At 43.0% G+C, this 12480-nt stretch overlaps 1 protein-coding gene across 1 annotated transcript in view; it reads right to left on the bottom strand.

Annotated features, from left to right (window-relative positions):
• Positions 1-7682: 7682 nt before the first annotated feature.
• The window catches only part of ESYT3 (extended synaptotagmin 3), a 49169-nt gene continuing 44371 nt past the window's right edge, over positions 7683-12480 (bottom strand). The window contains exons 21-23 of the mRNA XM_020779587.3: positions 10573-10678; positions 10092-10141; positions 7683-8525 (exon numbers count right to left, since the gene is read on the bottom strand). Of these exons, the coding sequence (XP_020635246.3) occupies positions 8489-8525; positions 10092-10141; positions 10573-10678 (193 nt within the window). The 3' untranslated portion in view covers positions 7683-8488. The remainder of the gene's footprint in view (positions 8526-10091; positions 10142-10572; positions 10679-12480) is intronic.

Genomic DNA, 12480 nt, shown 5'->3' with positions numbered 1-12480 from the left:
TCTTGACATTTTGATTGACAGTTCCATCATTCAATCAATAGTTTATTTACAGTCCTTAGACCAGTCACATAAGTATAAAACCTTATAAAACCTTAAAATTTCTAACTTTCAGTATTCCATTAGAACATGTTGGCATACATACAACTGGGAACGGCAATCTAATTGGTATTTAACTTCCGCAATCGAAGAATTGCTACACAGAACCTCGCAACCCGACAGGTGATCTGGACATCAACATCTGAGAGAAGGAACTCTAGCCTATTTCCCTCCGAACGTCCTGGCAATCTATCTATTAAGGGGGTTATAGTCTCTTTTCGCACTGCTTCATACAATGGGCAGGTGAAGAACATGTGCTGTATGGTCTCGATCTCCCTCAGGTGGCAGGAGCATAACCTTTCAGCAAAAGGGGTATTTTTATACTTCCCTTCTAGTACAGCAGAGGGGAGGGCCAAACACCTTGCCAGAGTAAAGGCTCTTCTAATTCCTTTAATTTCCAAAGATGTTAAGTATTTGGCCGGTACCATACAATTTTTGATGTAAGTCCTTGCTGCCGTATTTTGGATGCTAGAAAGGTCTGTTTGGTATTCATTGTCCTCTATTCTTTGTTTAACTATTTGTTTTGCCTGCTCTATTCCAGAGGATATAAGTGCCTGAGGTGAGAGGCCAATTTTCCCCAAGTAGCCCTGGACCGATTTAACCCACTTAGATTGATAGTTATCTTTAAATAACAAGGAAAATAGGCCTTTTGGATTTAACTGTCCCTTTAGCCACATATATATAGATTGAATTCTAATCCAGGCTTCTACTTTAAGGCATCCTGTTTCTAGCCTTATCCTTGCATTTGACACGCATCTTGGGACCTGGAGTATAGTTCTTAAGAATTTGGATTGGACTATTTCTTGTGGTGCGAAGTGAGAGCTGGGTGGCCCCATGAATGAGCCGTACAGCAGCTGGGCTAATGCCTTTGCTCTATACAATTTGAGGGCTGCTGGTATGAAGGACCCTCCTTGGGAGAGATGGAATTTTACTATACTATTTGCCGATCTTTCTCCCTGATCAGCCACAAATTTACTATGCTGAAGCCTAGATCCTGAGGCCTGTAATACTACCCCCAGATATTTGAAGCTGTTCACCTGCTCGATACTGTGTCCATTTATTTGCCATGACCTACTCTTGGGTCTCTGTCCAAAGGCGACTATCTTGGTCTTCTGATAGTTAATCGTTAATGATTTATATTCACAGTATGAGGCAAGCTTCTTAAGTGTCCTCCTCAGCCCTATGGGGGTTCTGGATAGAATTACTGTATCATCAGCATAGAGTAAGGCTGGCACTGTTCTATCTGTAAGTTTAGGTGAATGGAGATCGGCCGTGTTAAGCCAACTTGATAAGTCGTTTATGTAAAATATGAATAATGCTGGTGCCAGTAGGCAGCCTTGCCTAACACCTCTGTGCGTTTGCACAGATTCCGTGAGGTGTCCCTGTCTGCTGCACCTGACTCTCAGGTATGTTTCTTCATGTAGGGCCCTGATTAGATGTAGAAGTCTTTTGTCTATAGATGAGTTTGATAGATTGTCCCAGAGGTGTGTTCTCGATATAGAATCGAATGCTGATTTAAAGTCCACAAAGGCGGCATAGAGTGATGTTACTCCTTTGGCTGAGTATTTCTCTATAAGATGCTGTATAATTAGGCATTGTTCTATTGTGGATCTCCCTGGCTGAAAGCCTGCTTGTTCTGCCCCAATGATATTTTCTACTTCGAGCCACTCCAGGAGTTTGTCTAGGAGGTGCCTTGCATATAGTTTGCTTATAATATTCAGCAAACTTATTGGCCTGTAGTTGGCTGGATCTTCCCTTTTCCCTTTCTTATAAAATGGGACCACTGTGGCCGTTTTCCATGATATTGGGATTTGGCCTGTGTCATTAATATGGGTGAAGAGAGGTGCTAGAAAGGAGCCCCACCATGTCTTGTTTTCTTTTAGGAGTTCTGGTGGGATGCCATCAAGGCCTGGGGCTTTTCCATTTTTTAACTGATCTATATGAGCTATTATTTCACCTGGGGTCACCGGGGGCCATTTGGGAGTGCTTCCAAGCATTACTGGAGAAGGGGGTACAATGACATCCTCATACATACTTGTAAAGTGGGATACCCATTTATCTGGTGGAATACAAGAGGATAATGGGTGTTTGGGCTCTGATAGTCTGCCTGAGATTAGTTTCCAGAAAAGGGATGGATTTTTGGCTTTTGCTGCTTCAATCACCTTCCTCCATAGTTCTCTCGTGTGTTCTCTTTTACTGTGATGTATCTGCTGTTTGTATTCTTTCTTATGTACCAGTAGTTTTAGGAGGGCCTCTTTTTTGACATGGTCTTCTGCTCTCAGGTATTCCTGGTATGTCTGATTAACTAATTGTTTTGCTGCCTTACAGCTTTGGTTGAACCAGGGTTTGGATCGGTTATATGAATTCTGAAGGTTTCTGCTATATGAATGGGTAAGATGTGGCTGTAATTGTTGTAGGAGAATTTCATATTTATCTATGGGATTCCAGTGGACTGTCTGGCTTCCTACTGGATTAAGGGCATCAATCAGATTTTTCGAAGTTAAAAGTTGTTTTAAATTTTGTGCCAGTTTAGGTGACCATCTTACTCGGCAACCCACTCTTTCTAGTGCTGTAATTTCAGTATGATATCTTGGTTCTGTGTCTAAATTTCTGACGTTTAGGTGGAAACTTAGATGTAGGGGGAAATGATCCCCCTCCATGTAAGGAAGTACTTGGAGAGTTTTGACCATGGAAAGGAGCCCCCTGCACACCAGGATGTAGTCAATTGTACTAGCTTTAGTTGCTGCCATAAATGTATATTTTCCTGGAGTATCACCTGTGATTGTGCCATTTAAAACTGAGAGGCCCAGTCTGTAGGCAAATTTGTACAGACAGGCCCCGGCATAATTTGCATGTTGGTCCTTAGATGTCCTCTCCTGATTCAGGGTCCCCACATTATCATTTCTTATGTTGGCTATCATCTTAAATTTGGTTCCCAGATAGTCATCATCTGGTCCCATACGGGCATTTAGATCCCCACCAGTCAGGACCAAAGCATCCGGATGTTCCATGATAAGCTCTCTTACATAGTTTTCAAGGTCTGTCCAGTTTCCTTCTGTTTCAGCTTTTCTGGATGTGGGAGGTAAGTATATGTTAATAATCAATAGGGTTTTCATACTTCCTGTAAGTACTACTGCCATGGCCAGCTGTCTCAGGGGGGGTTTCATCGTAGATTTCACTGTCAGAGCCGTTGATACCAGGATGCTCAGTCCCCCCTTCAGTCTCCCCGGTCCGCGCCCTGGGATTGCCTTTACCATGAAAGAGTTGAAACCATCTAGAATTATATCTTTGTCAGACCAAGTTTCTTGCAAAAGAATGATGTCACATTTGCTACGAAAGAAAGGAGTATCATGGGTTTGGGAGATACATCTGGTCCAACCTGCCACATTCCATGATAAAAGTTCAATTTTAGATGCAGATGTTTGGTTGCTTTCTGGAGCACACCGCGATTCTTGAGTGTCTGGTGCCTCATTTCGCTCCTGAATGTTCAGTTGTTCTGCCTTTGGGGTCATTTCCCCTCTTGTGGCAGAGAGCATTTTAATGGGGTTCCCTTCCTTGTATAACGTTAGCTTCTCCAGAGCAGGCAGGGATACATCTGATGACTGACATCCTCTGTAGGTGAGGGGAGCAACTGGTGTGGGAAAAGGATAATCTTTACGGGCCCAGTCTTTGTTGTTTTGATTTCTTTGTGTCTCTCTGCTAAAGGGATATCTTTCAGCTCTACCCAGGTAGGTAGTCGTTGTTGTGTTTGGAACTGTGGTATCTTTGTGGAGTTGGACTTTTTGTTTGTTTTCCCCCCATGCAATATTCCTGGACAAAGGCTTCTTAAGATGTTTATATTTTTTGCCTTCCAATAGTCAGTTCTGGGGATAAGCTACTAAAGGGGCATATCTGTTGCCCATATGCCACTCAGAGGTGGAGTCGGAAATAGTTCCCATCGAGCAGGCTGGATGTAACTTCTCTTTGTATGGATGGTATATTCTGTTTTTTCTGGAGGATGTAATACCTTTTGAAAGATGCCTTGGCCTTGAGAGCATTTTCACCTGATTATTCTGGTTTTTGATTTTGCTTGTAAGATCACGAGGCTTGTTAATTGGGATATTGTTTGGGAAGGTTGCAACATTGATCTGCGTCTCCTTTCCTCTGCCATCTGATTTGGTTTTGGAAGGTGATCTGTTGTAAATGGTGGAAGCTTCAGCCCTATCTCTGTACAGGTCATAGCTAGGGTTTTCGGCTGTTATCTTCCTTATGGAAGCGGCTGTGGGGCCATCTCTTTGTTCTGGAACCTGAATTTCTCTGGATGTATTTGTTAGTTTGTAGGTATCCAATTTTGTGATTGGTCTTAGGTTGATATTTGAGTAAGTTGTATGTATTCCCCATTTAAATGATACTGCTATTTTTTCGAACTTGTACAACAGGCTCCAAAAATGATGGGCCTGTTCATTATTGGCGAAGATCAAGTGCACCCTGCCTCTTAGTTGCCCGGGCTTGCTGGGATAGATGCAGTAACATTTTGTGTTCATTTGAGCATCCCAATCCTTGCCCAGAATTTCTGTTATTGTCCGCAATACTTCTGAGTTGGAGGCCCAGGTGCCATTTGGTTTTCTTAGTGGCCAGTTGTAGATGGTGATGTGGTTCACAGGCTTGAGTGATGGGCTTTCAGCAGGGGTGGACCCTTCACTGTCTGAGGTTGCTGACCATTGGGGTTTTTTAATCTGTATATTTTCCTTGCATGTTGTCACAGCAAGTGGATGCTGGGGATAGGGTTCTTCTGGGGTGTTTCCCCACCATTCGTCTATGGTTATTAGCTCTAGATTAGAGGATGTTAGGTCAGGTCCCTCTGTGTCCTCTGTGTCCTCATTTCGCTCATATGGATCAGCCCAGGCCTTTGGGGTCTTCCCAGAGATGGGCATTCGGTCCTGAGTTGCTTTTTCTGATAACTGTGGGTAACTCTGACCTTTAAAGGCTAGGGAGTTATCTTTGTGTGTTTGATCTTTTGTACCCAGCTCCTTTTTTGCCTGAAGTCCTCTCTGTTCAGTATTCTGAGGGTTTGAGGGGGGTGCTGCTTTTAAAATCCCCAACTTTATCATGTCAGCAATGCATTGTAGTATTGCTTTAGTATCAGCGATTTCTTTCTTTAGATCATGCAGATTATTGAAAATTGTCTGGTTGGATTTAGCTGAGAGGAGACACTGATCACGTAGCTGAGTGTAAATAATCCTAGTTTGTTCACTCTCGGGCCCTTGAGCATCTTGGGGGCCTACTGTTCCTTCCATATGGTTCTCCTTAGGCCCAGGTGTTGATAGATTTAAGTATTTATAGAATGATTCCATAGAGGCAGAGAGAGCCTTCTCTAGGAGTTCTGGGTCCAGAGACCAATTGCCGATTTCTCCTCCGGAGTGCGGAGTTCCGACTGCAGCCCCCTGGTATGTCTCTCCATTACTTATGCCTACATTGTCCGTAGTAAGTGGGGTACTTGATGTAAATTCCCTCAGCGGCCTTTGATTATAGGAGGGTACATGTTCACGTTGATCTGAGACCACACAGAAGTCTGCTATAGATTTCTGATTTCGCTTTTTGGGAGCCTTTTTTAACTTGCCATAGGTTTTTTTGGTCCTAGTGGTGACCATAGTTATACTCCACAAATTAAGCTTAATTAGTGTCCCCTTCTATTTCTGCAGGTGCAAACTACCACTCAAAGGGAGAAGAATGTGGGTTTCACAGTTACGGTCAGTAGTAGCTGTATAAAAACACTTCTTAGCTCCGGTAAACACTCAAACATAAACCATTAAAGGGCAGGTTTTTCCACCCGTTCCTTGGAGGACTTTTACTCACTGTGAGTCAATTGTAGATTGACGGAGTCAGCGGATCAGCCCCTGCTGTATGCCAAACAACCCCCGAAGGCAGATGGCTTTTCTTAAACAAAGTAAATGTTTTTCTTGCAGACTTGATTCAAGCAGGTGCTTACTGTCCGCAATAGCGGTGTTATTTTCTTCTGTTTTCTTCCCAAGGCTGCAGTTGCGTAATTTTGTCGTACAGAGGTATTTCTAATATCTCTCGGCAACTCCAGTGGTCATTATCTCTGTGTTTACTTTTACCAAGGTTAAAATCATGCCTTCATCCAAGAAGTAGAATAGGAACTTCAACTAAACAAAAGCTATAAAAACCATATAAAATTACATAAAATAAAGATAAAATCACCGCTGCATAGCCATGAGCGTCTTGCCTGGCTTAGTTCCATCTAATAGTGTGTGGGTGTGTGGGTGTGTTTAGTCGTTTAGTCGTGTCCGACTCTTCGTGACCCCATGGACCAGAGCACGCCAGGCCCTCCTGTCTTCTACTGCCTCCCGGAGTTGTGTCAGGTTCATGTTGGTTGCTTCGCAGACACTGTCCAGCCATCTCATCCTCGGTCGTCCCCTTCTCCTCTTGCCATCACACCTTCCTAACATCAAGGTTTTTTCCAAGGACTCTTTTCTTCTCATGAGATGGCCAAAGTACTGGAGCCTCAGCTTCAGGATCTGTCCTTCAAGTGAGCATTCAGGGTTGATTTCCTTTAGAACTGATAGGTTTGTTCTCCTTGCAGTCCAGGGGATTCTCAAGAGCCTCCTCCAGCACCACAATTCAAAGGCATCAATTCTTCGGCGGTCTGCTTTCTTTATGGTCCAGCTCTCACTTCCATACATCACGACAGGAAAAACCATAGCTTTGACTATTCGGACTTTTGTTGGCAAGGTGATGTCTCTGCTTTTCAAGATGCTGTCAAGATTTGTCATCGCTTTCCTCCCAAGAAGAAGGCGCCTTTTAATTTCAGGGCTGCTGTCTCCATCTGCAGTGATCATGGAGCCCAGGAAGATAAAATTTGACACTGCCTCCATATCTTCCCCTTCTATTTCCCAGGAGGTGATGGGACCAGTGGCCATGATCTTAGTTTTTTTGATGTTGAGTTTCAGACCGTTTTTTGCACTCTCCTCTTTCACTCTCATTACAAGGTTCTTTAATTCCTCCTCACTTTCTGCCATCAGAGTGGTATCATCTGCATATCGGAGGTTGTTGATATTTCTTCCGGCAATCTTAATTCCGGCTTGGGTTTCTTCCAGTCCAGCCTTCCGCATGATGTATTCTGCATATAAGTTAAATAAGCTGGGGGACAATATACAGCCTTGCCGTACTCCTTTCCCAATTTTGAACCACTCAGTTGTTCCATGACCAGTTCTAACTGTTGCTTCCTGTCCCACATATAGGTTTCTCAGGAGACAGATAAAGTGGTCAGGCACTCCCATTTCTTTAAGAACTTGCCATAGTTTGCTGTGGTCCACACAGTCAAAGGCTTTCGCATAGTCAATGAAGCAGAAGTAGATATTTTTCTGGAACTCTCTGGCTTTCTCCATAATCCAGCGCAAGTTAGCAATTTGGTCTCGAGTTCCTCTGCCTCTTCGGAATCCAGCTTGTACTTCTGGGAGTTCTCGGTCCACATACTGCTGAAGCCTACCACGACAAGGCAGCAATCCATGAAGGAGAGTGTGTGGGTAAAGAATTTTATTACAGAATGAGTTCATTAATAAGGACAGAGTCCTGTGCAGACAAAGTTTTAAGGAGGCACAGTCTCATTACTTTATTTGTTAAAAAACACATTTAATCACATTATCTGTTTGAACTAAAACAGTTTCAGAACTACAGGTTCTCTGCACTCATGGAAGTTGAGTTTAAACTAGAGTTAGGATGGTGTGGCTATGAACCGTAAGACAACCTCTGCAAGAGAGGACGTTGCATATGAACCCTCAGTTCATCTGTGTCGCTTCCTGGGCTTCCTGTCAAGGTGAAGGAGCTGCTGAAGCACAATTCAGTGAAGGCAGAAGGGATGCAGCTTGGAGGTTTATCTACCCGAACTCTTGGTGCTGGAAGGGTGGGGTTGGATCCTGAGCATGAAGCAGCATTCCCTTGACAAAACAGACAAACCCTACACTGGATTATATACCCAGTCTTGGGCACTCTTAAGTAGTTCTTGAATTAAGTCAACATCTGTGTGTAGACATGGTCTTGGAGTAGCATCTGTTGTGTACATTACTCCTGTGTTCTTTCCTGGTAAGTCTGATGGTTCTGCAGTGGAACCTGGGCATAATTTCTACAGTGCAAATGCATGTTGCATGACAGAAATATATAAATAGTAATGAATGTAGAATCTTATTCTTGGCTGTGCAGTTTGTTGTACAGCTACTACTAATTAAGTATAAAGTTGCTGCTAAAACAGACCCTGTGGAAAAGTATGGTCTGTATGTTATATAAGTTAACAATATGGTTTAAATACAACATTCTACAAAATGATCTAGCAGCAGTTTTCAAAAGTTCAGCATTTGCTTATGCCCATTTTACTCTGTTCTTCATGTGTCAAATATCAGCTGCAAGGCTGTCCATTTATTGTCAGCTGGTACCTGCAAAAGAAAATCAGGACTGTGAGGCAGTTCAGAATCAGGCTCAGACTGGCTGGTAGTAACTTTACTATATAAAACCTACAGTGTATTTCTCCACACAGCTTTCCGGTAGCCATACACTAGAACTTTACAAAAAGCAGGTTGGTGCTTGATCTTCCTAACTTGTGCATAGCTCATGGGTTTAGGGCTCTGTCTGTGGAGCCAGAGGCTGGGAGTCCTATTCCCCACTGTGCCTCCTTGACAGGGGTTGGACTTAGTAATTCATATAGGATCCCTTCCAGCTCTGCAGTTCTAAGTTGCTATATAATTATGTTAATTATTCAGAAGCAAAAGAAAATTATCATGAATGTCAGTATTCTTCCTGTGAAGTACCAAGCAACCTTACAAACAATTGGCCCAATCAGCTTAGTGGTGCCCATACTATTTGGCAGCATCTTTGAGTTTCTCCACAGTCCTGTCTGCTGATGATAGATGGAATTTCGGGCCTCAAAATGTGTACTTTGTCACTGAGCTAGATGTACTTACACTAAATTATTCAGGATGAGATAGACATGTCGCCTCTCCCCAAGCCCCAAAATGAAGCATTTGGCATAAGAGTAAAATCTATAGATTGCTTATTGTATTTTGGCTTTCTGATTGTATATGCATTATTTAATACAGCAGTCATGAAAGTTCCAGTAGCACAGCTTGCAGTAACAACCTGAGGAAGAAGAGCAACCAAGGTGCTAAGTGGGGAGTGTGTGTGCATGCACATGACTCTGCTTCCCTCCGTGCAGCTGTCTTCCTCTGCACAGCGATTGTGTTAGGTTCCAGTAGTGATGGAACCCAGTGCACAGGGGCGGAGTCACAGAGAGGCAGAGACCCACCCACAGGTAAAAATTAGAGGGTACACCGAGAGCAACCGCTGCTCATCCCTGGATTTCTCTTCTCAGTACCAGATACTTTGTAGTTCACAGAGCATTAATAGCCATATTTTTGTGCTATGATTTCCTACAGCTCTAATCACAACAGGAAGCTTTCTCAATAGACCACTGATTTGGCAAAGAATTTATGCTTGGTCACTTATCTGAGGACAGAAATTCTAGATATTTGCTAACTATTAAAAAAAGGGCAAGACTAGATTTGGTAATGACAAATCTGCACGGACAGTAGAGTCATCTGTTGAATCGCTATAAAGAGATGGAGTGAGCTACAATAAAGCCTGTTTAGATGGGAGAGGGAGTCATGTCTGTACTCAGTTCTAAAAGGGGATTTTTGTCTCAAGGAGTTTAGAGTAGAATTAACCTTGCCTATGGAAGGGGAAAAAAGATTTAAAAACACAGTGTTATGGATAAGCAGGGTTTGTTGCTGCCTATCTGTGCAAACTCCAGGAGGCAGTGGAAGACAGGAGGGCCTGGGGTGCTCTGGTCCATGGGTCACGAAGAGTCGGACACGACTAAATAACGACAACAAATCTGTGCAACATGGCACAGGTCCCTTCACATCTAGGAAGGCTGAGAAGTATATCAATAAACCCTCTCTGCGTAGCCGTTGCTAACTTTTTATATGCTGCCAATTTAAACATACCATTGCGAGAAACCCTTGAGTAAATCTTCCTTTGACAGGTCAATCAGCACCTGTAAAAAACAAAGCCATCAATATTTCAGAAGCAGCTACTGCTAGTTTTATAGCAAGCTTTAAATCAACGAACACAACTACTTGAATTCTGGCTGTATAATGGGATTATCAAAATAAGTATCAGTCATAAAACTGAGAAGCACATTTTAATATGGAGTTTATGAACATCACTGAGATGTAGGCACTGACCCTTCCACATGTTCTTTCTCGTTTTTAGGTATCTTCTGTCTAATGCAGAATGCTCCAACAACAATACAGTTTTCAATAAATATAGCACCCAAACAATTCATACAGGAGACCCCCAAGAATACAGACATAGTGAGAAAGGGAATGCCCATGGCAAAATGGAGATAATTGTATTTCTTTCCCTTTCAGTCAACTTTGCTATTATATTTTCCTCCATGTTGCAGCTTTCAGAAAGGTACCTTACCTTGCCCAGTTCTTTCCTTTCATGTGAAATAAGTGGCTTTCTGTTTTTCACTGCAACATCCAACACTCGTTTCTTAATGCCTTCCAATGTATCAAAAAATTCAAACCTAGAACAGATATAAGGAAATGCATACATGTTAAAGAAGTGCTGAGCACAAAATGAAAAGCAGTCATGGCTTTACCAAAAAAAAGGCTAAAATGATGATTGACAAAGTTGGCTATCATCCAGGAAAGTTTATGCCAGATAAATCTTGTTCATCTGTAATCCCCCAGGGCACCTGGATTTTTATTGCTACCGACTGCCATGGCTACCCCTACAGAAATTAAAAACCTTGAGCAGAATCCTAGTACCAGTTTATGTTTGCATAAGAGAATTCGTGTAAATCTTGGTGGTAATTTGTCACTCATTAATAAGGCTGCAAGTGGTGTCCAAGAAAGCAGCCAACGCCTTGTTAATGAGTTCCAGTTTGCTGCCAAGGCTTAAATGATTTCCCTTAATGCAAGTGAACATTTGCAACAGGATACTGGCCATTGGTTCTGATGTGCAAGGCACAGTAAACTTCCAACTATTGGCTCACAGAAGTTAGAATTTCATTCAGATGGAAAGACTGAGTGCTTTAATCCCACAAGGCTTTTCCAATTTCTGCATGGATGAGTGGCATGTGGAAGAATCGTGATCTGCCTTTCTGGAATAAAAAGATGGGAGACACATTTAGGTCTGGAAATAATTCAGCACAGACACAATTTTCATAATTCCAGCTCTGCATGCCACTGAGAGGCAACTGAAGTGCAGACTTCCATCTTTAATTCAAGGAGCTGAACAAAAATATTGTATGAAATGTTTAGGAATTGCCACCATTTTCATACACAGTCGCCTTATTTCAGGGGCTCAAATGTAGTAGTAGTAGGCATCCTTCAGTCTCGAAAGACTATGGTATCATGCTCTGTATGGAGGTCTTGGAACAGTGTCTAGTGTGGCTGAGAAGGCCAATTCGAGAGTGACAATCCCTTCCACACTGGAGACAAATCCAATCTGTCCCCTGTCCAGCTCTCTGGTTTTGCTTGTTTCGGGACTGCCTCTTTGCCTCGGTCTGCTGTACAAGTGTCTCTTCAAATTCGGAGAGGCCATGATGCACCACCTGCCTCCAGGCTGAACGCTCAGACGTCAAGGTTTCCCATCTGTTGAGGTCCATTCCTAAGGCCTTCAGATCCCGCTTGCAGATGTCCTTGTAACACAGCTGTGGTCTCCCTCGGGGGCGGCTTCCCTGCACTAATTCTCCATACAGGAGATCTTTTGGAATCCGACCATCAGCCATTCTCACGACGTGCCCAAGCTAACGTAGACAGCGCTGTTTCAATATTGTATACATGCTGAAAATTCCAGCTCATAATTCCGGCTCAAATGTAATTGGACAGATTAAGACAATCATAAATAAAATGCATTTGAAATACTTTTTCAAGAATCCTTTGCAGGAAATGACTGCTTGAACTCTGGAACACATGGACATCACCAAATGTTGGGTTTCCTCCATTGTGATGCTTTGCCAGGCCTTTACTGCAGCTGTCTGCAGTTGTTTGTTCGTGGGTCTGTGTGAGGGTTCTGCTCGCAGGACCTCCCTATCTCCAAATAAACCAGGAGACGTTTTTAAATCAAAAGTATCTTCTCTATTTATTAACTCCGTTAACTGAACAGAAACATCATGAAGACTCGGAATGAACTTCTCCTGCGAGAGCAACAGCTCAGGCAGAGGCAACCACATGTCCATTTTGAAGGGATTAGTCAATTTGTGCTCCCAGGGACCAGCCAGAACCTTTTCAGATTCTTGGGGCACATCTTCCCCTATGGCTGGTATCAGAAGGACGGTTGTCGTCATCCCCCGACCATCCCCAAAGCGGCGATTCCTCTCCT

Source organism: Pogona vitticeps, chromosome 1 (assembly GCF_051106095.1).
Source record: "Pogona vitticeps strain Pit_001003342236 chromosome 1, PviZW2.1, whole genome shotgun sequence".
Taxonomy (NCBI): domain Eukaryota; kingdom Metazoa; phylum Chordata; class Lepidosauria; order Squamata; family Agamidae; genus Pogona; species Pogona vitticeps.
This window is presented reverse-complemented; position numbering and strand designations above follow the sequence as displayed.